This window comes from Penicillium hordei (genome assembly GCF_028827395.1).
Source record: "Penicillium hordei strain IBT 12815 chromosome Unknown utg000004l_segment0_segment0, whole genome shotgun sequence".
Classification (NCBI taxonomy): domain Eukaryota; kingdom Fungi; phylum Ascomycota; class Eurotiomycetes; order Eurotiales; family Aspergillaceae; genus Penicillium; species Penicillium hordei.
In genome coordinates this window covers 2,714,557-2,732,612 of record NW_026623145.1, presented here as the reverse complement: position 1 = coordinate 2,732,612, position 18,056 = coordinate 2,714,557, and the positions used below count along the sequence as shown (strand labels likewise).

The following is an 18,056-nucleotide window of genomic DNA, read 5'->3' as shown; positions in this document are numbered from 1 at the left end:
TCTTGGCATATACCTATAGCTTCCTTGACAGCGATTCAGGGTCATGCGAAGACATTTTCAATTGCTATCGCCCGTGACTATGAAGCCTCCACCACGCCCGGACTCCTTAGTGAGTTCAACACGTAGACTCTCCAACTCCTTGTGAATTGAATCCCGACTAGTATTTTCCTGAAAGCATTCAAAGTCAAGAAGTTTCACCCCCTCTTCCACGATAAGGAAGATATATCGGTTCGCATCCCTATGTAGAAATCCAATTTTGTGGAGTTTCCTCAAAGCTACTTCACATATATCCAGATTCTGGATAGAAGTAGGGCGTCCTTCTATTTTCTCTAATAGAAACCCTATAATACGTCCGTTTTCATGAATATGGCCGAGGAAGCGCGCTGTTAGCCTAGAACACTTAAGCAGCTGATATACTCTCGTTTCCCGTTCGATATAAGGAATCTCCTATTCGAAACGGGCTATTTTGGCGATCACGGTTGCTAGATTTTGGAAGATGGTTGGTAGAATTGAATACGCGACTGCTTCGAAAGCCAATGCAGTGAGTAGTTTGGTTCTCTTTAACTCTAGGCAATCAACTAGGATGTGATGCCATTGGCACTTGACGCCGGCTAATGGTCGGTTCGAGATGGAAGTTCTTAAGTGGCCGCTAATTTCGTCTCGCGAAATATGGGCTACTGTCCATTCATCGTACCAAGGAAGACTTGGTAGGGATTGTATAGGGAGTGAAAGCGTATCTCTGTCGAAGGTTTTGGGAGATATGATAAGGTATTTGACTTGATTTCCCATTCGCAGTCGGTATTCACTTTCAAAAGAATCTTCATCATCCACTTCCATGGACAGGACAGTCGGATGCGTTGGCTGCTCTGGAGGTTGATAGACAGACATGGTCGCCTCACTATGATCGAAAGCGGGGTTTTTGATATAGGTTCGAAAATCTCCTTAACCGCCGATGAGCCTCCTATGTTCCTATTTTCAGAAGACGACTAGCAAGTTGTTTTGTAAAAGGGATCAACATTCTTGCCAGACCTAGGGATCATGCCGGTTGGGGTCAAGCAGGCCAATGAGGCTTAGACCCGCTCACATTCCCAGCTTAGCAGCAAATGGTCCTTTAATATACACGTCAGCGGTTACAGCGACTTATGCATGCACATTCGGCAGTCTTAGCACGGCGGCTACTTGAAACTCTATAAGGCCCACTTTTACCCAATCTTCCATTGGCTTAAGCGTCCTTTGTTTCTAAATTTGGAGAAGATGGAGTTAAATTGGCGACAAATGACGACCACGATCAGAACCCTGTCGTACAAACGCCTGTAGTACTTCTAATTAGGAAAACCTAACCTGTGGGCGCCACTAGCCTAAAACACCTCCAAGCGCTTCCTGAGTCAATAGGAACTGAGGGAACATTCGGCCTGGTAGTATAAAATGTTCAACAGTAGCAGCATCGGGATTCAAATCCAGTCTCTTCCTTCCATCAAACGTTCATAGCAACCCTCCAAGGTTCTCGATAGTGCAAGTGAAGCTCTTCTGCACTAGTCGCTTTTATTGATTATTAGGGAACGTATAAGTTGTTTGACTACAGAACATCGTAAGGAAAGATTATCTTATACATCTCGGCCCCATTTAACTTCCGGTCGCCTATTAACTTGGAATGTGCGATTCAAAGTATATCCAATATACGCGTGGCTGCAGGAGGGAGATGGGGTTCCTATAATGCGAGTTGGCTAAGCTAGACGCGGAGGTGAAATTCACGGATCAAATGGGACGAACCAAGGAGGAATAAAGCACAGCTTGTGGCCGGTGGAGCTGATATGGCTAGAATATATTTACTTTCTGGGTCCTCCTTTGTAAATTCTAAGTAGTGTGACTGCGATACGTTGCTAAATGAATTATTTAAATTACCCATAGGCTCTTAGGTGGCAGGCGGGGAATTATTCAGATATGCATAGTTCTTGGTAGAGTGAGGTCCGAAGCCACAGAATGCGCATATGCCGCTGTCGTCTTTCTGTGTCCCGGTACCCTTCTCGCGAGCGTAGTCATATATGTCTTTTCTAGCAGTTGGTTGGTTGCGGAGAGGCTTCTGAGGTCTTGCTCAAAGGCCTCTGAAGTGTGCATACCTTGAGCAGCAATTTCATTTAGTTAAATCAACAAATCTCTCTAGCTGGTTTCAAACGACTCTTGCTCTAGCTCACTGTCAGAATCTTCCAGTGTGTGCTTTCTTCCGTCCTCAATGTTAACCGAGGCAATATGTTCAATTTGTCGTGGGTATTGTCGACACAGAAACCTTCTTCCTTCATCCCAGGAACCAAAGTGAATAACAAGCTCATCCCCTGCTATTTTTGAAGTTCGCCGCAATGAAGCACTTGGTAAATATGGAGTTTGCTTTGTACCATGTTGCATAGCTATAAGCCTGGCCAAATCAGACGTGGTTTTATAATTACCCCAAGGCTTATGCTTTAGCATGAGTGAAGCTTCGTGTTCCGAATGACCGATACTTAAAAGAAACATAAAGCTTTGGTTGTGCTCCCACTCAGAATATAGGATACCCTGCCTAGAAGCTCGGAAATGACCTCTCAATTCAAGAACCCAGTCCGCGATTCGCAATCTTTCTTTGTCAGAAATAGAACGATATGGCAGGGGCAAATTGCATTTAATCTCATCTGGATAGCATTGAAAATGCTCGGGGTTCGATTTGATGGTGTGAAATATAAGGGATTTAGGTAGTGTCATTTCTTCAATCATTGAAGCAATAGAGTGGTTGTCTCGAATACCATCAAGTTCGCCTAATCCGAAAACGCATATATCGGCGCGCACAAGAGACCTAGTCGGATCATCGTTTTCCAATGAGACTAGAATGACCGTTTTGTAGGCTGATACCACAGGTAGATTCCGCCTATCCAAATATCCATGGCCAAATTGTGATTTGTGCCGTTCAAGGCTCAGAATGCATCTAGCACAGTGTTCATGCAAATGATCTTCGGCTTTCACAATATGTTTCTGACATTCTGATATACGCTTGAACGACATGTCTGTATGTCTGGGACGTCTATCCCGTTTCGAGGCGAAAACCTCCTCAGCTGTCATCCCGCTCTGCAGAGCAGCCTTCATTTCTCGACGTGTGACAGTTACATGCTTCTTCGGAGCCCACATCTTTCGAGATAAAATTCTTTGAATAAAGGGCTGCACTCTTGCCTCTCGAATGTATCCAAACCCGAGAGCCTCCAGTGCAGGCGTGAAATCATGTCTTTTCCGCAACGGGAATGGATAGATTGTGACAAGAGTGCAAGAAATAGCAGCAAGCAGAACCTGCCATGAAGATGCGGATGTCAGACAGTCAACCAAATCTCGTATTGCCTTTTCGTGACAAATCCGTTCAGACCGTTCAAGTTTGTCGATACCTTTATGTTTGACTCTAAAGTTGGCAGTCTTTTTCAACACATCAAAAGCTGTTCTGGAGATCGCCAAGCATGAAATTTCTCGCTGGATATCCCAAGAAGTACTGAAATACCAACTCGTCTCCATGATAACAAAGAATTCCTCTGGATAAGCCTCGGGGCTCGAATGACTGACTCCAGTCCAGAGCATCTCAAGCAACTCAAGATCCCTCCCCGACATCACCAACACCTCGTCAAACTGTGTGATAAAATTTATCAGCCGTCGAGCAACCGATTCAATGTTGGCTCTGGTCTTATATTTGCCTCCGACCATTTCCAGTAGACTCGGGACCAAATCAGATGTGATGTAAAGACAAACAAAGCGAAAATTCGAAATAAAGGCAGAGCGAAGAGATCCAAGCTCCGTATTCGGAATCGGGGTATTTAGCATTGCTTCATGAGTTGACAAGCTCGATTCGAATTGATCTCGGTTCGCTGTGAAACTTGATTCTGCAATGTCCTCGGCTGCGATACTTCGCGGAGGTGGGATCCAGTTGAAGACACTTCCGCATGTAGAAAAGATATCGCTATCTCGGAAGCTCATTTGGTCTGAGATTTCTCCAGTGACAATGGATTTGAGATGCCTCACAATATCAAGGCGGTAGATATCGCGGGCCCAATCCATAATGTAGTCAACAATCAGCACAAGTTGCAGAGCCTGATCTTTATGTAACAAAGAGCCAGACCATAGTAGGGATATTTCCTTTGCGTGTTAGCCTTCAATCAAGCTATGCACCCGCTGTACTCACATAGAAAGTTGGGCTTTCGTTTTGCCCAGGGGCTAGGTAAGCCCCATAGACCCTCCACGCATCACCCCGACATGCAAGGAACCAGACTAGCGGAGCCATTGCGGGATCGGATATAGGGGAATTAGATTGTAAATCCTCTTGCAACTTCAGGAGGGCCCGAATTGGAAAAGCAGACTGTATTTGTATGGCATCAAATCCGCTGCTGCTAGATTCGGACTTTGCCTCAAGGACTAAAAAAGGAAAAAGCAGAGGATCAACATCCGAGCTGAATGGAGTGTGTTTTACCACGTCAGCAATAGTATCGCCAGGCTCGTTTGCAAGTTCCGGCGGTGCTAGGCTGGAGAGCAGAGAGTCAAGATTGCTTGTATTCTTCAGCCCGTAGACACGGTCCGGGCCTTGTTTCTTCAGTTCTGATCGTAGGATCCCTTCATAAAGAATGAATTCTTCGGCCCGATCCTCAAACAGATTGTTCGTTCCGGTCTCATAGCTAGGAAAACGAGCAGATATTAGCAGATTGATCAATGACTGTCATTCAAGAGGTAGCGTAAAGTTTTCTTACAAGTCATAGAGATGCTTTCCGTAAGAGCACTCGCAAGGCTTCCGTGAATTCTGACGTTCTTCAAGCCGCTTTGAATAATGTCCGTTGTTTTGTATTGTTGCCTGAATTTCTGATTTCCAAATTCTAGCTCTACACCTTGGGCTGTTTCTTGTTAGCCAATTCGCGTTGAGTATGACCAAGTCGCTATGAGATATTGCGATGATGAAAGCAGAATTTCATAGCCCAGAAAGTCAATAGAGTGCATACCATGCTACTTCAACAGCAAACCTTCGCAATACATCGTTCTCTAGTCCAAGACGCCAGCCTGCTTCATTGCGATTTTGCTCGAACAACCTCGCAGCTCGATGAGCCAGCCATTCGGCCCGAGATTTGGTCTGCCGAACCCAGGGCTCTTCAGCAGATCTAATGCTGGCATTTTCAGCATATGTATCGAATCGATAACATCCTAACTCTTTGATGTTCTTGAATGTGTCAGCGTGACAGTCGGGCAATGGTTCGAAAGGAAGGCGAAAACGGATGTTGTATTTCTTCGCCAAACGTCTCAAATTCTTTAAATTGTTTTCTGCCATTAGAGACATGGAGGCTGTTCTCGAGGGGGAAGATTTCGGCGTGTGGAAAACTCAAATGAAAATATACAGAATATTCTAGGGAAGGGGGAGTTTTTGTTCCTGATAGGCACACGTGTCTCGGCGCATGTGTCCCAGTTAGCGCCGATGCTATTTTGGGCGATTTTTCTCCCGAAATTAGCCTAGAGGGGGAGCGGGGTTGGGTTTGGTTTGGGGGCTGTGTCTGGCCGTGCAACGATCCAAAAACAATGTATCCCATCATCGCATTCGTTTATTCCTCTTGGGGCCCTAGTCTAGTTCATTCTAGTTTAGCACAGGCAGATTTCCTGAGTAGAAGACTCATGTCATGAGTAATATAGCAAAGGAGCGAGGATATTAGGGGGTATCTATAAAGTTCTCGGTTTGTCTTGTCGCTGGCATGCTTTGTTTGGTATCAACTGGTCTGGTATTGGCAATGGTAAATGTTGAAACATAATTGCGAGTGCGGCTGCCCAAATCCGAGGCCCCTTGAAAGCCATCCTTTTATTCAGCTTCCACTGATTGAAGGGACAGCTGAGATGTCAATTCTGCTTCGTTGTCGAGAGAAACTAAGGCCGCGTTGAGAAGGTGATGTTGAGTTTAGGGAGACGTCGTCGCCTTTCTGTTAACCGTTCAATGTTGACTCAACCGGATACGGGAACGTACACTCTGGCCCTGAGAATCACCTTGTTCCTGGAATCTTTGACTCAGTTCCCTGAGGAAGTTTCTACCAGGGCTAGCTAATTATGTGTGGAATATCATGCATTCGGGACGAATAAGACCAAGCGGAATCAACCCAGGATAAAAATATTGATTGATTGAAGAGAACAACATACAATCGAAGGCAGGTTGAAATACCCAAGGGTCAAGGCGTCGAATCGATACTCAGTGTTTACAACACCAGAATTGCAAATCGACCCAGGATTACATCCAAAGCCAAAGAAATGTGGCCTAGCGGTAAGTCACTGTTCCATGCCCTGTCAAGATGCAATTGTTTAGACCGAGCGACAAGGTTGCTGTTATTGGCTAGTCCGTGATCCAACTCTGGCTCGGAAGAAATTGGGCAGATTGACGGAAAATTGAATTCCAGATCAAGGGAATGGAATACTCTTATCAATGCTTTAGATGATAACACTTTTGAAGTAATGGAGCAAGCGAGTAGTAAGGTCAGTGTCAGTGGGAACGCGGATTTGTAGAGCGAATGCAATTCCATCCTTTTGCTGAGATCAAATCTCATGAAGATGAGACAAAGCAAAGCAAGAGACCAACCAGAAGAGTCACAAAGCCAATAGAGAAGTCGACCATGACTCTTGCCTCAGGCATCACGAGACTAAAGACATTGATGAGATACCCAGCCGCGCCCGCAAGGCTCCAAGAGATGAGTACTTGACTATAATTATGAGGGAAGTGTGCAGCCACATTACTCTTGGCTTTGATCAAACCAGGAATAATGCTAAACCCAGCACCGTGTGAGAACAAGACGACCAAAAAAGCCAGAAAAACCAAAGCAGGCTCGTTGAACAATGAGACGAAGACAAGAAGGCAACCTCGCAAACAAAACAGAAACACAAAAGTGCGTTCAGGGCCGAGCAGATTATTGAGGGTTGGGGCAAGAAAACCGCCAGCCGTAAGGGCAATCAAGCTGAAGGGGAGAAAATTCAGAGGAACCTTGCGCGTGAAATGACACGATTGGGAGCAGTGTACCGGAAAGTTTCATCCCTGGCAAGGTATTTAAAAAGAGCAGAACAGAAAAGAAGGTCTTTCCTTGCATTGATTGTGACTTTTCACCCGTAGGGTATCGAGTCTTGTCGGTTGTGGTCATCAAAAACCCAGTGCTAGCACCAATAGAGACACAGCCAACTCCACCAAGAGCGACCAGTCGTCCAAGGTCTACAGCGCTCAAAGTGTCGAAATCAAGAGCCAATCCGAGGTAAAGACACACCGACGCACCAGAAGAAAATCCCAAAGGCCCGATTGCACTTCTAGCGAGAGCGTGGTTGGGAAAAGCCTGCCCCACGAGAATGACCACAGCGAGATATGTCAAGCCAATGCCAATACCACCAAAGAAGAAGCTCAGTAGTATACCAATAAAGCTTCCATATCTCAGAGAAAGGCCGGCGCAGATGAGTGCTATCCCCCAAAGACTTGTACCGCGGGCTGTAACAACACTGGCATCGGTTCGGTATAGCATGGAGCCACAGATAGCGACGCCGACGGACAGGCCCAGGCACGCTACCGCGAAAGGTGCATAGCTGGGTTGTTGCGAAATCTCCAACAATCGTGGTAATTGTTCTTGGAATGTGCTTGCGGCATATACAGTGCCAACGCCGAACATGTTTGCGTAGCCCGCTAGGGCGTTGGGAGGGCTGCCATTTGGAGATGTCTCTCGGTAGAGATTTGGAGGGGCAAACTGAGTGTTATAATGGAAGATTAAAGTAGTGACTGGCTTTGAAGATGATCAGATTTTAGTTAATCAGAGAATCAGACAGCTGTTTGGAGAGGGCGGTAATCCCGCCCATTTTGCCGCTCGAAGGTTGTCGATTATCGTGGCCAACCGCGCACTTATTACAGCCGTGATAGGGCACAGTAAATAATATTTCCGAAGTCCTCTGAAGGAAGAAAAGAAAAAGTAAAAATAAAAAAAACATTCACCTACAGTACACCAATCAAGTCGGCTACTGGCCAAACCCCCACGTGTTGTGTGCCTCCACTTGCTCGCCTTCTGTTTCTCGGGCCGTACCCGAGACCACGCTAATCTGTATTAAGGTAAGGTGTAAAGAATCCTTTCCTGATAATAGACCCTTTTTTAATTCCAGAACCACTGCTTTACGTATATTGTCGTATCTTACACGAAATCCTCCACTGCCCCTCATACGTGACATCCGTCCTTCTCGGCATCACAATCTGAAAATTGCTAGAATCTCTGTGCAATCTGGCGCTGAGACTAGGCGCCTGAGCCTTGAGCCCTAATTTGCAAACTTGCTCCATGAGCGTAGTGTCTTCCCATACTAATTAATTAATTAGCTGATAATAAATGGAACCGCGAGATATGTTTTAACCTACCCTTTCCAGAATGAAGGGAAGCGGAAGCATAGCGACGGAAATGAATCCCAATGTACTGGATGCCCAGCCAATTCCAAGAGACTGCAGCATCCGAGGGGCAGCCAAAGGTAATGCACCTCCAAATGAGCTCCTAAAAAAGGTATTGCCGGCGAACACACTTGCAACGTGTCTCGGATAAGATTCTCCAAGATAATTGAGAATAGACTGAAACGTGAGGTAGAAACCTGGCGCAAAAAAAGCGGTGCCGATTACTGGAACAACCCAGTGTACACTAAAGATACATCAGTACGCGCAATTATCCATTAGTAACGTTTGATCAAGCATACTCTGGTCGTGATGTCCATGCAAATATGAACAAACAGATTGGAATGCAAATTGCACCGATTTGTCCTGGGACTAGTCTCGCTTCGGGCTCGACACTGGATTCTAGCCTAGATACGCGAGGCTGGTAGGAGAATCGGAGCCAGAGTACGTATGCCACAACGGATATGACTGCGCCGGCGAGGATACCGAAAAATGCAACTGTCAAAGAACATATAAGCCTAACCAGACCCCTAGGTTTAATATCAGGAGAAACCCACGAGCTTGTTGTACAGGACTGAAATGATATACTCCTCCAAAAACTATAAAAGGGTTGTAAGCCGGTGGATCCAAGTTGCTAAATTAGAAAGGGATCGTCTTACCAAACGGAAAGAATTCAAACCATAGATAGAGAATGCCATATATCAGCATGGTGTGTATGTTCACGAAAATAATCACCGGATCCATGCAGGATATTTTAAGATCGTTTACTGCCTGCTCAAAGAGCATGGCGCCAAAGCTCGTCGTTGGTGCCATTTCAGATTGGGTTCGGTATAAAGGATTTCTTGTTCGTGCACGAAGGCGCTGCGCTCGACGAAGAAGAATGTTGGAAGACAGCGTCTCCGGTAATAAAAAAAAGATGAACAACGTTGTGAATGCGGTAATTCCAGCAAGAAGCCATAAACTTGCTGTCCAAGTGTGCCAACGATCGCTATATGAGTTAGCAATATCACAAGGGCATAGAGCTGGGAAGGTACGAACATCACTAGAGTCCCGAATATCTGAGAGCTGAGATTAGTTGACTTTATAATTCATGCTTAATGGTAGAACGCAGGACATACCGGTCCTAAAATCGGCCCACAAACCCCGCTTACTGCATATAAAGCAATCGCGTACGGCACTTCGCCCGGCCCGTATACTTCCATCAGAGTTGCTCCTCCAACACTTATTGGGGCGCTTCCAAAGAAACCACCGAAAAAACGTAGCGTGAGGATAGTCTCAATATTCTTTCCAAGAGCCGTTCCGATGTTTAGCAGACAGAAGACGAGAGAACCCAAGACGTACACCGGTGTACGGCCGATAGCTGGGAGATTTGATAGTGGAGACAACTAGGAAACGTAACTCAGATTATTAGCCAAAGTAGGTCTTATTTGAGGTTGGTGTGTACGTACAAACAAAGGTCCAATGCCATAGGCAATGACAAATAGTGATAGTCCAAGAGTTCCTTCAGCAGTCGTGGCGCCGAATTGATCCTCGATACCGGGAATACTTGGTGTGAAAATTGCCGAAGCGGCATAGAAGCTGAAATTCAGGAACATTACATCCAACATGACGAGCGTCTTCGATAACCGTGACCAGTTCCTTGGCATGTCCGGGTCATCGTCACCTGAGAATTCAACGATAAATTCACGCCCGGGCTCGGGCGTCACCGAAGTGGTCGACGTAGCTGAATTCGACACCATCTCGAGTTTAGGTTCGAGTTTAGGTATCTCAAGATCAGGATATGGCAAGGCATTGTTACTGGTTAAAAAATTCAAGAGGCGTCCAAACAAACTCTCGCGGATTAGAGCATTCATCGTGGCAAACCTTTGGCAAGAGGTACGATGAGCTAGGAGCAGGTTGCAAGAATCCTTTTCAAGTGTACCAGAGTGGTTAAGAGAGGGGAAAAAAATGAATAGCTGATGAACATTTCAAGTCTAATGGGCTTTTTATTGTCCATTCTTCATTAAGATTTCGGAACTCCGATCAACATTGTGGTCCAGTGAGGCTCATAGTCCCGGAATTCCGAAAATAAACTTTGAGCCTATGGAACCGAGACTCCGGGTCCATAGTTTAGATCTTAGTTAAAGCGCTAGGCTTACGTCACGATACCCCCAGCAAAACTGACTATTTGTACCTCCTCCTTGCGAACCCCTTGGAATCCCAATAAAAACGGATTTCGAATGGTTCAAGTGCAACTTATTCCAGTCTTTCAGACAAAATTACCAACCTCATGCCTCCCCATACAATTCCAGAGCCAGGAAATGTGCCAAATGTGCCTCATGACACTCAACAAGCTTACCAGATTCTCAAGTCGGGTGGAGTCATCATCGCCCCAACAGATGTAGGCTATGCACTTATAGCCACTTCTCAGGCCGGGATTCAAAGAATATTTGCTGCCAAAGGTCGTCGAGAGAGCCATAACATCGGTATCATTGGAACGTATCAGCAACATCGAGAGATCCATTTGTTGCCGGAGTCAAAGTTCGAATTAACGCGTGTGTTGACCGAGGACATGGGAATGATAATCGGAATCATCGCCAAGTTCGATTCAAAGCACCTTCACCCGCGTTTGGCGGCGCTAGATAAGGCCACACTCTCTCAGGTCACAAATGGAGACACGGTCAGCATCGCCATTCCAGAAGGACCTTTCTTGCGAGAGCTCGGTCGGCTCTGCGATGTCGACCCACAGGGCATGTTGATGTTCGGAACTTCCGCAAATCTTACTGGACAAGGGCAACGATTTCGGATTGAAGATGTTGAGCCCACCGTGCTTGCATGTGTCGATTTGATTGTTGATTACGGCCTGCAGAAGTGGCATCTGTACGGCCGCGGTGGCGTCAATCTCGATGTTGAAAACATGCAGGTCCTGCGTATGGGAGCCGGGTACGAAGTTTGCAGAGACAGGATCTTGAGATGGTTTCCACGCCTGTTTGATGAGGCGGCTGGCGGCCTTAAACAAGATCCGGAGAGCATGGCCGAGGAGACATACGATAGCAGTTTGAAAACTCCAGTCAATTAGTTTGGGACAATAGCAACTTTCTGAATCGCGAGTTGTTTTCTTCAATTACTCGGGCTTTCAGAATCAAAAGCCTCTTTTTAAAAGGGTCTCCGATATACATAGGGAAGCTTGTCATAAATGGGCGTTTTTACTAATAGGCTAATATTCGAGTTGTGAGAGATCCCTTTGGAGGGAGATGACTATTTCCTGATGTTCTCCCTCCAAGTGCTCAGGTGGGGTGCAATGCTCGGCGAGCATAAGTGACTTGTGGCGTGATTTATATTGCTCTAATATTTGAAATACAGTAGTTGGCATCGTGTACAGACTCCGCACCATGGGAGATATGCACAGCGCTTGGCAGGCTACTGAACCATCCCCTATAAACAAGGCGGACACCCACCAAGTCAGTGGCATTTATTTCCAATCCTTCCACCCTATCGCGATTTTCTTCAAGCTCTCTGGAGCCGCAAAGCCTCCTCCAACTGCCGTAACCGCAAATCCAGACGACCGAGCTCTCTTTTCCATCGAGCCACTCCAGTACTTCCGTTCATTAGGACTGCTAAAACACCATGAACCAGCACTTTTCTTGATACTCTCCCCAGAAAACCCCGCCTCCTTTGCCCAAATGTGACTAAATCTTCCAGGGTGAGGATTGCCGCCTTTTTCTCGCCGCATTCGTTCCCTAACCTCATGCCATGCAGTAATGCTCTCCGATTCGGGATACCAGGTTAGTGAAGCAGACTCGCGCACTGCTACGATTCTGCCTTGCTTGGCCACGCGCCACATCCCCCGGAATGCACGAACCGGATTGGCGATATGCTGTATGACCTGAGGTGCATGGACAATGTCGAAAGGTTTATCCGGGAACGTACTCTACGCCTGTTACAAGCCCGCGAGGTACGTGTTTGACAAAATCGATTGTCATACTCCCTGGCCCGCACGCAGCCTACATCTAGGATTTGCAGGTCTGGTTGGATGTAGGAGTAGGAAGAATGCTGAGTTAGAAAGGGTCCGTCAGCTGTGGGTCTGTAAGACTGAGGTAGAATGGTCTGTTGTGAAGATTTTGGGCATTTTGGTTGAAATGTATTTGTATGTTGATCGCTTACACTGTAGATTTGGGAATTGGTCCTGTTTGGAAGTTGAAGAAATTGAATTTTAGGTGTAGAAATGGGAGCATTATTATGTGACAACGTGTATATAATGCGGGTCGAATGTTAGACCCGGAGTTCCGTTATGCCGAGCACGGGGTTCCGACCGTCCATCTTCATGACCCCGAGACCGCCCTCACGCGACGTGTTCACATCATGAACTCGAGATCAAACATGAAAATCAGAAAACAAGGTCAACCGCGCAAAAAGGCCTGCCAGATCTGCACGGAATCCAAGGTCCGATGTGGCTTGGAGAGGCCGGCCTGCTCGCGATGCTGGACTCGCGGCAAGCAGTGTCGGTATCCCGAGGTTTCAGGCGACGTACATCGGTCAAGCCCTGGGGCTTCAAGTGAAAGAAACTCAGCAGTTAACAGTGTCAACTTTGAGCCGTCACTTGCAAACTTTTCCATTGCCTCGACTGCAACAGCGTTCCCGAGTCCTGTGTCTGGCCATGCGTCGGATATACCACACATTTATTCTCAGCATGAATCTACGCAGACTGTGGACATTGGTTTGAATTTTGATCACGTTGACCTCATGCCAATGGCAGATGCCGAGAATATCCGTGATCGCTGGCTGCAGCCTTACCTTTCTACTGCAACGGGGCAGCTCCCCAAACTGTTCAGCCCGTTTACCGTGCAGTTCCTCGCTTGCGTGCTTCGCTCATACCCCAATCATCTCCTCGATGAGAAAAGTCTCCCTCCATTCATTCACCCATTGCAACTCAACAACAAACCGATGCCGCGAACAATAGCGAACTGTTTTTCTCTGGTGCGCATGTGGATGAACAGAGTTGAGGGAAGCGAGGCAATTGTTTTATCAACCGTCAGACAGGAGATGGATAGACTATCCCGAGAGGTATGGTTTGTCTCCTTCCATTGAAAATATTCCCCTTACCATGAACTAGGACGCGACAAGTGACTTCGACACATTATGTTCCTTCCAGGTATACCTCATTTACCTATTAACAGCTTACTTCTCCCCAGTCGACAATGCCTCCCTAGTAGACGACATGAGTTTGATAACCCTCCAAGACCTCGCCTTCCGTGCCGCAAAAGCAGGGTTTACCTGCAAAGCCGAGCTTTCTCAAACGCGGCCAACTTGGGAATCCTGGATCATCGCCTCTTCCAAACGGCGCACGCTGTTCACAATGTACCTCTTCACGAATGTGTACAACTCCGACAAGGGTCTTCCGAATTTCCTGTCGGATGAGTTGAGGGATATTCTTGTTCCTGAGAGTAAGGCGCTGTGGGAGGCTTCTGATCGAGTTTCTTGGACGAGGGAATATAATCGGCACCTGTCTAAATGGGAGGATGGGATGTTGCAAATTTCGGAGCTATGGAGATCGTCGGAGACGGGGTCGGAGGCGAGGAGGAAGCGGATTGAGCGGTGGGTGCAGTCGACAGATGAGTTTGGGATGATGCTTTTTTCAGTCTGTGCGCATCTCCATGGGTGCTGACCATACCGTCGAAAAGTAGTCCTACGAAGACGGGTCCGGAGGGTTGATTCGGGTACGTTAAAACGGCGCGCTACTTTACGGATAGCGCTAGTTTCTTACTTCTTAATAGCCTGGTTAGCTAATAAAATCCTACCCTCTCTCTATTGAATTTTGAGAAGATTGAGTACGAATTGGCGGCATAGTAGGTAGTTAAAGAAGAAGGGATTAAATTAATTGACGCGTTTTGGGTGGGGTGCGTAGCTCGGTAGTGAGATACATCAGCATTGGCTTCTTCCAAGGTTAGGTCAAGCGACCTTCGCTGCCTCCCTTTTGATAATCGGTATACGCGAACCAACTTGCCCACGTCTCTGATGTCAAACAATAGCCAGGCTAGAGATTTCATTGTTCTCAAGGACTCGGTAAAGCCCGGATCCATGAGGCACTACCCGTGTTGTAGGCACCTAGGGGAGGCATGGCAAACCCGTGGACATGCATAAGGAGTAGTCAGCGAGTACAAAGACAAACACTACTGTGTCAATCAAATACCCTGCTGCACGTTCCACCTCACCTCCCACGATTTCCTTTTTACCCCCGGACTTGCTGACTACTATATTTTCCCCTGCCTGGCAGCACAAACTAGAAAAAAAGAAAAACGGCCAAAGAGCGTCGCACTCAAGAAAAAAGATTGTTCCGGGAAATAAATCTGCTTTGACTCTGAGATAGGTACTACACGCAGCGCCGCGCCGACACCCACCCGTCCCATCCGACAATGGCCCTTTTGTGTGTCTTATGGAGCCTTAGAAACTACTCTTCGTTGACGCTAGGTATACCCTCATTAAGCTTAAACTCTCGCAACCATTGTTCGTTATCTGCTGGCGTCTGATTCCACGGATCGTCACTAAACATCAGAGCCTTGTCAGCAGGAGTTGACGTTTTGAGAGGCCGCGTAAGAAACTTACTCTTCGTACCATATCCAACGCGCTTGGTATTTGATCTCCTCATCAGTGGGAATGTGGCGGTCGGGATTGCGGATCGACATTGCTCTTTTGGCGAAGCTGGATAGGTCTTTCACAAGAGCCAGATACGAGTTACCGCCATTATGAAAATGTACTCGCCCTGATGATGTCCTTGCACGTTGCTGCATGTTCAGTGTAGTATATACTGAATCAGCGTTTCCAAGTAGTCTCGCTAAACCACTTTTACATGCCGGATTAGGGACAACATCGAAGCCAGATGCGACATCCGCTGTGCCCAGTAAGCTAGTTTGGCTAGTAACTTGGAGGGAGAGATCGGAAGTGAACCCAGTTCCAGTGCCGCCTGAACCATACGCCGTCCCTACGAATGCATCGGTCGGCAATGTCGGGAATTCAAGAATCTCACCCATTGTGTCGCGAGTGCCATTGAGTGTAGAAGCTGGGTACATTGGATTTCCAATTGTCTCCGTGCCTTCTGAGCACCCCATGCTTGGCAAATACACAGGACCTGGGTCGAGTTCAGGAAAGGTAGGGATGAAATTCTGATTGGCGTTATCCATGCCGTCGGTAGCCTGCTGCCCTGCTCTTTCAAGCAGAAAGGTAATCCAGTTCACAGAGCCCCAAATAAGCCGTACCATGAAATCCATGAACCGTTTGGATCCATCCAAGAATCTGGCGTCTGCATGACTGATGACATTGCAAGCTTTTTCTTGTATTTCTGAGTCTGACAAGGCGAGGCCCAGAGTCTGGTGCATGATGATAAAATTGCGCAACTCGAGCTCCAGGTTGCAATTCTCAAATATGTTGTTTTTCCCATTGATGCTTAGCTGGCTTACTCGCACCTTGCAAAGATTGACTGGGCGCAAGCAAGTCCGCTTTGTAGGTTCATCTGAGGACATGAATACATCCCGAAGCCAAGACGGTGCTGCCTGGGCAGGAACAGGCGATGATATTTCCGCTGCATGGATGATGGAACAAGCCTCATATTGAAGTTCTGGGTCAGAGGGCAGACTGCCGTCACTATCAAATTGATGTTGCATATAGTACTCAAGCTCTAACTTAAGAAGCTCATATGAACTGGTCGGGGTCTCGGTAGGTCCTTGTACCGCAGAAAAGGGGAGAGGCGAGACTTGCTCTAAATGAATAAGGTCTATACCAAATTAGCCACAATCAGGTCTCATGCTAAACCAAACCGAGGAACCACTCACAGGGAGGCATGGCATTTTCAACTATCTCCGACACATGATCATCAAAGCCCCAATCGCCCTCCCAATCAGCCATTGTTTTCCCTGCCTTGAAGTGTTGGCCTAAGTGGTTCGCACGATATATCCACGATGTCATGGAGATACCACAAAATCCGCATCGCGACTTGATATCTTCCTTGCTGATATTCCAAGTTTTCATTAGCTCTTCTGAATAGTCTACCGCATGTACCAGCCTTAAGTGTTGCCGAAGATGGTCTTTTCGATAGAAAGTCCGTTCTTCAACAGATCGTTCTGAACATTCAACCGCATTGTGATCTCGGAGGTGTTGCTCATTCGGACTGGCTTCTCCACAAAAAGTACACAGTGTCCCTCCGTTGGTATCGGGTACTACTGACCCATCCCTCGAGCAAATCCATTTCTCGAAAGAGAGGTGTAGTGACTTTTCGTGTCGATGCCAGTCGAACTTGGTCTTGAAAGTTTCAGTACAGAACGTGCACTGGAACGTTTTGAGGGGCCGTGACAGCTGTGGAAGCCCGACTCTAAACTTTTCATCTCTTCTGGCACCGGTTCGCCTTCTTCTGCGCCGCAACATGTCCTTGAGAGGATCTTGAGACTTGAGTGAAGTGCGCTCACCGAAAGAATAGGCCGATGAGCCAGAGCCAGAGCCTATGCTTGAATATGAAGTTCCGTCACTTCCGTCCAAGGATGCGTTGCCCGAAAATGTAGCCGAGTTCTGGGAGCTGTAAGCGACGGACTCTTCAGAGCAAGCGGCGATGGCGCGTGATATGTCAGAAGCTGCAGCTGCTTCGTGTTCAGGCGGAGAGCTCTCCCATCGTTGAAGTGGATTCATGTTTCCAAAAGGTGTAGGCGTAGGCGGCCTTGGAGGTATGTCGACAGAAGATCCCTGGGTCGGTATTGGATCGGATGTTCTGTAAGGATTCGATGAGAATAATAAAGATCGTCGAACCTTGGAGCGTCGTCGCATATTAGAGAACCAGTTTTGTATCTGCTTCTGACTGAGGCTAGTGTGAGCCTCAAGCTGTTGTATATCATCGCTTGTTGGGTAAGGGTGATCTTCATGATTCGCGAACCATCTCTTTAGCATCTTTAGGGCGGAAGGGTTAAAACGATTGCCACTCTTGGGGGGCAATGTATTTTTGGTAGGCCACAGCGTCGTTGAGGCTCCGATAGCATCGTGAGGTAAATTCAAGATGTTAGTCTCTCCTGAAAGTGAGACCAGCTGTTCTTCTGCAAGCAAATCACTGTCGAGCCTCGGCTGGTACTGCACCAAGGAGCCCAATGCATTTTGCTCAGAAGTTGCGACATCGCCCCAGCTAATTGGTTCGGGACCTGCTGGGAAAGGGTCATGGCCTAGAGGACCAGATTCAAACTCGTCTACTGATGAGTGCTCATCCATGGTCCGGATGAGTGATGGAGATGTCGATAATCGGCATTAGACCAGGATGAATCTATGTTGTATGATATACCGAACGTTACGTATTGAGGAATTCTGTCGTCGAAGGGCGTAGATTTGACCCACTTTTTCTATAGATTTGCCAGAGGGCGGTAACGATACAGCACCCTCTATTCGCTATATCGCGTCTGTGGCCTTCTTTGGAATTCATAGCCCCGCCCCGGATAACAAGAGACCCTCATCATCATCGTAAGGCAGGTAAGGTAGACGGTTCCCTAATAATCGAGGATGCTCAAAGCGATACCCATTTGTAGGTCATATCGACGTTTTGTGAATTCGTTTACTTTCTAATTAAAAAACTCAACCTTGGAACTTGCCGGTACACGTAACTCAAATCGTTCAAGACTGGTTGGTTGACCTACGCCTT

The 18,056-nt window shown here is 47.1% G+C and overlaps 7 protein-coding genes across 7 annotated transcripts; 3 read left to right on the top strand and 4 right to left on the bottom strand.

Moving 5' to 3' along the window:
• Positions 1-447: 447 nt before the first annotated feature.
• Positions 448-888, bottom strand: N7537_008245 (uncharacterized protein; the record flags this gene model as incomplete). The annotated part of the gene is made up of 1 exon (XM_056899300.1): positions 448-888. The coding sequence occupies one exon, from the start codon at positions 886-888 to the stop codon at positions 448-450; it is 441 nt and encodes a 146-aa protein (XP_056751376.1).
• A 1,024-nt stretch (positions 889-1,912) lies between these two features.
• Positions 1,913-5,320, bottom strand: N7537_008244 (uncharacterized protein; the record flags this gene model as incomplete). The annotated part of the gene is made up of 5 exons (XM_056899299.1): positions 1,913-2,046; positions 3,003-4,137; positions 4,184-4,670; positions 4,743-4,883; positions 4,989-5,320. 5 exons carry the CDS (start codon positions 5,318-5,320, stop codon positions 1,913-1,915), a joined length of 2,229 nt encoding a protein of 742 aa, XP_056751375.1.
• Positions 5,321-6,920: 1,600 nt separating this feature from the next.
• Positions 6,921-10,266, bottom strand: N7537_008243 (MFS transporter; the record flags this gene model as incomplete). The annotated part of the gene is made up of 8 exons (XM_056899298.1): positions 6,921-7,772; positions 8,390-8,660; positions 8,716-8,911; positions 8,971-9,012; positions 9,073-9,401; positions 9,452-9,471; positions 9,532-9,798; positions 9,862-10,266. The coding sequence occupies 8 exons, from the start codon at positions 10,264-10,266 to the stop codon at positions 6,921-6,923; spliced, it is 2,382 nt and encodes a 793-aa protein (XP_056751374.1).
• Positions 10,267-10,682: 416 nt separating this feature from the next.
• N7537_008242 (L-threonylcarbamoyladenylate synthase) lies at positions 10,683-11,471 on the top strand (the record flags this gene model as incomplete). The annotated part of the gene is made up of 1 exon (XM_056899297.1): positions 10,683-11,471. One exon carries the CDS (start codon positions 10,683-10,685, stop codon positions 11,469-11,471), a length of 789 nt encoding a protein of 262 aa, XP_056751373.1.
• Positions 11,472-11,784: 313 nt separating this feature from the next.
• On the top strand, positions 11,785-12,081 carry N7537_008241 (uncharacterized protein; the record flags this gene model as incomplete). Its single annotated transcript, XM_056899296.1, has 1 exon — positions 11,785-12,081. The coding sequence occupies one exon, from the start codon at positions 11,785-11,787 to the stop codon at positions 12,079-12,081; it is 297 nt and encodes a 98-aa protein (XP_056751372.1).
• A 580-nt stretch (positions 12,082-12,661) lies between these two features.
• Positions 12,662-14,057, top strand: N7537_008240 (Zn(II)2Cys6 transcription factor domain-containing protein; the record flags this gene model as incomplete). Its single annotated transcript, XM_056899295.1, has 2 exons — positions 12,662-13,456; positions 13,506-14,057. 2 exons carry the CDS (start codon positions 12,662-12,664, stop codon positions 14,055-14,057), a joined length of 1,347 nt encoding a protein of 448 aa, XP_056751371.1.
• A 783-nt stretch (positions 14,058-14,840) lies between these two features.
• Positions 14,841-17,632, bottom strand: N7537_008239 (uncharacterized protein; the record flags this gene model as incomplete). The annotated part of the gene is made up of 3 exons (XM_056899294.1): positions 14,841-14,934; positions 14,996-16,160; positions 16,219-17,632. 3 exons carry the CDS (start codon positions 17,630-17,632, stop codon positions 14,841-14,843), a joined length of 2,673 nt encoding a protein of 890 aa, XP_056751370.1.
• Between the last annotated feature and the right edge of the window lie 424 nt (positions 17,633-18,056).